Genomic DNA, 3778 nt, shown 5'->3' on the forward strand with positions numbered 1-3778 from the left:
ATGGAGATGGCGAGCGCGAGGAGGAGGGCGAGGCAGGTCAGCGGGGACCACGTCGTGCTGCTGAGCGCCTGCGTCGTCCTCATCTCTGTTACTCTACTCCTCGCTGCCGCCGTGTCTTCGGGCTTCGGGGCCGCGGGAGTCGCCGGGGAGATCAAAGTCGTCGTGAGGACGACCAGCGCCCCGGCAGCCGTCGAGGACGTCGACGGCGGCCGCAGGTACTGCGGCGAGGATGACCGCGACAGCATGTTCGTCGACGGCGAGTGGGTGCGCGACGAGGCCGAGCTGAGGTATCCGCTGTACCAGTCGAGGGACTGCCCGTTCATCGACGTGGGGTTCCGGTGCGGCGAGAACGGCCGGCCGGACGACGGGTACGCCCGGTGGACGTGGCGGCCAAGGCGCTGCACGCTCCCAAGGTCTCTAGTTTGTTCTACATTTGAGTTGTCAGTTGTGGATGGCATGCCTGTTCAATCTGGGCAGTTCATCTCCGTGATCCAACTGCCATAAACCTGCGTTGATCATGAAGCCACTTTCAGATTCGATGCCAAGAAGCTCCTGGAGGTGCTCCGGAACCGCCGGCTGGTGTTCGTGGGCGACTCGATCGGGCGCAACCAGTGGGAGTCGATGTTGTGCATGCTTTCCTCTGTCGTCCCCGATGCCGAGGCCTCGGTGCGCGAGGAGAACGGGAGCCCCATCACCAAGCACAAGGGCTACCTGTCCTTCAGGTTCCTCCACCATAACCTCACCGTGGAGCACTACCGGTCGCCGTACCTTGTCCGGCGCGGCAGCCGCCCCCGCCGCGCGCCCCGGCATGTGCGGTCGGTTCTCCAGCTCGGCTCCATGGACGCCAGGGCTCCCTTGTGGAAGGGCGCTGACGTCCTCGTCTTTAACTCTGGCCACTGGTGGAACCAGGACCGGTTTCAGCAACTGTATGTACTGTCACTCTGTCAATAGACTAGTTTAAATGGTTGCTCGGGTCGTCTACTTCCATGAACTGATCTTGCTATGCCAGGCAATGCTACTTTCAGGAAGGCAAGAAGCTGAGGCTGGACATGAGCGTGGAGGCCGCCTACCAGAGAGCCATGGACACTGTATACCAGTGGGTTCAGAAGGAAGTGGACGCAAGCAAGACCCTGGCCATCTTCAGAACATACTCACCTGCGCATACTAGGCATGAATTATTTATTTTCTTGCGAGATTGATCGAACGAACGAATGATTCTGAAAGAGGCTTAATTTCCAGGGCCACAAATGGCGGGAGCTGCGCCATGGAGACGCTGCCGGAGCTGAACAGGACGAAGGTCTCGCTAGAACGGTGGCCGGGAACGCTGCAGCCGGTGTTTGGAGGACTGGACTCTGAGGCGGCGTCGGACCTGCGTGTGATGAACGTGACACTAATGACGGCACAGAGAAGAGACGGTCACCCAGCGGTGTATAATGTGAAGCCGTCGGCGAGGGTGTCGGTTGGGCAGAGGGCGGACTGCAGTCACTGGTGCCTGCCTGGCGTGCCGGACGCTTGGAACGAGCTCCTCTATGCAATGATTCTTACAAGATATGTTTGATGTTTTTGGTGGATCTTTACTTACATTTCATTGACATATGAAGACATGCTGTAAAATATTGGAGGCAACACACACACGGCAAACGTATGCTTATTCAGTTTCCTGTTAGAAAAACTAAACTATTCGTTTCACCCGACGGATCAAAGCAGCCATCTTCTCCGAGTGTTTGCCTCTTCCTCTACATAATGTCTCCGACCAATCTATTTCACAGAGAAACAAGCTTCTTCCATGTCTTGTCTGCCCGCGCACGAGTTTACCCCCTCCGCCATTCCTCTTCATCGGCCACCCCTCCTCCTCTGCAGCATGGATGACCTCGCGGTGGAAATCGAGTTGGAGATCAAACCGAAGTATTGCGGGGCGGGGGGATATGGGGTTGGAGGAGATGAGCTCGGACTTCCCTGAGGGCACCGGCCAGCACCGTGCATGTCCACGTGGCAAAATCGATGTCTCAATATATGTTGGTTGTAAGAGGTTAGTTATTTTGGTATTTTTATGTTGTATGCCTGTATAGGCTTTTGTTGACATGATTTTGTTGTCATGTTGCAACTTCTGAGTTTTGGTTGTTGTAGACCGCATGTTATAGGCGGACCTAGCATCCCTCTTGCCCGGGCGGTCGCCCAGGCTTTCGGCCGGCCGACAGGCTTATTTTCCTCCCTATTTTACATGTATTTGATACAAAATTAGCACACTAAACCTATTGCCCAGGCTTTAAAATTTTCCTGGGTCCGCTTATGAATCATCGCACCTCGCAAGCCAATAAGAATGAGAGTAAACGGACTGCCAAGAAATAGTGCAATACTTTTGAAGGCACAAAAATTCATATTTTGAAGTTCTAAAAGAAATCTATAAAAATCAAGCATGTAGACAATGCATGGATGCGGATATGTACATGTGATGTTTGAAACTTAAATACGAGCATTTTATGATCTGTACAAAAATCGCAAAATACTGAGGCTGCATCCTAGGTTCCAAAATTTATAACTTAATCAAAGGCTGCATCCTAGATTCCAGAATTTGGAATGGCAGAGGAAGATGAATGAGAGTCGGTCTTAATGCCCTTCGGCTTGAACGTGTGCTCCGGCAACCTTCGAGGCGGCAATGAATACTGTGTTCGCGTACGCAATTTGAAAATATGTCTGTGTTCTTCGATGACATATTGGTTTGCAGTAAAAAACATCTCCGAGAAGTCCAAGTGTTGATTCGCGCACCCTTCTTGAGTATTTGGTTCACATTATTAGTGAGCATGGCATGTCTACTGATCCAACAAAGGTGGCAGCGGTGCAGAGTTGGCCTCACCCACCAATTTGAGACAACTAAGGGGATTCTTATGACTCGCAGGTTAATATCGCAAGTTCATCCGCCACTTTGGCATATTGTGTCATCCGCTGACAAATCTAGCTACTAAAGAAAAATGTACATTACCTTTGGACACCAGAAGTGCAGGAAGCATTCGTGGGGATCAAGCAAGCATTGACACATGCACTGGTTATTGGCACTGCCGGATTTCTTCAAAAGCTTCGATTTAGAAACTGATGCATCAGCTAGTTTGGTTGGGGCTGTCCTCATGCAACATAGGCATCCCATTGCATTTCTCAATCAAGCGTTGGAGATCAAACCAAACACCAACAATTCACAATTCACATTGACCATCGCAACCTTATTCATCTGGGCGATCACAAATTCAACACTAAGATGGCTTTCTTCAAGTCGAATTTTAAGTCAAATTTTGGTGCTCCCTCCGATTCATACTTAATGCTAAAATAGATGTATTTACAACTAAATGTGTCTACATACATTTATATTTATATTAACGTCAAGTAATCGGAGGGAGTATATAATAACACAACTTACCATTCAGAGACTATTAAGCGGTTGCATGGAGGGATGGAGGGGGCTAGTGCTGGCGATCTGGAAAAAGTGCGGCAAGAGACGAGCAGTTGCGCCAATGCTGGTCACGTGCGGGTTTAGGATTGAAAAAACTCGACTTCTCGTCCGGCTGTCCTCGTCCTCAACGGCCAACTAGAATCCCCATCGCCCCCACGCTACCGACCTCTCTCCTGCACCCCTGCTCTCCACAACCCCTAGCCAACCGCAGAGTGCTAGAGCTCGAGGTAGTGTAGGATGACGACGTCTGCCGACCACGTCCCGCTTCTAGGCCCGCGCACCCTCCCTGCGATGATCCGCGCCCCGGCTCTCGCCATGCCCGCGCGGAAGAGGGCG

At 51.8% G+C, this 3778-nt stretch overlaps 1 protein-coding gene across 1 annotated transcript; it reads left to right on the plus strand.

Annotated features, from left to right (window-relative positions):
- Positions 1-1558, plus strand: LOC124672884 (protein trichome birefringence-like 10). Its single transcript, XM_047209045.1, has 4 exons — positions 1-413; positions 534-926; positions 1010-1168; positions 1240-1558. The coding sequence occupies exons 1-4, from the start codon at positions 1-3 to the stop codon at positions 1556-1558; spliced, it is 1284 nt and encodes a 427-aa protein (XP_047065001.1).
- Positions 1559-3778: the final 2220 nt, after the last annotated feature.

Source organism: Lolium rigidum, chromosome 7 (assembly GCF_022539505.1).
Source record: "Lolium rigidum isolate FL_2022 chromosome 7, APGP_CSIRO_Lrig_0.1, whole genome shotgun sequence".
Classification (NCBI taxonomy): domain Eukaryota; kingdom Viridiplantae; phylum Streptophyta; class Magnoliopsida; order Poales; family Poaceae; genus Lolium; species Lolium rigidum.

Coding starts and splice junctions, on each gene's coding strand:
- LOC124672884 (XM_047209045.1), top strand. CDS start 1: ATGGAGATGGCGAGCGCGAGGAGGAGGGCGAGGCAGGTCAGCGGGGAC. Junction 414..533: donor AGGCGCTGCACGCTCCCAAG/GTCTCTAGTTTG, acceptor AGCCACTTTCAG/ATTCGATGCCAAGAAGCTCC. Junction 1,169..1,239: donor TACTCACCTGCGCATACTAG/GCATGAATTATT, acceptor CTTAATTTCCAG/GGCCACAAATGGCGGGAGCT.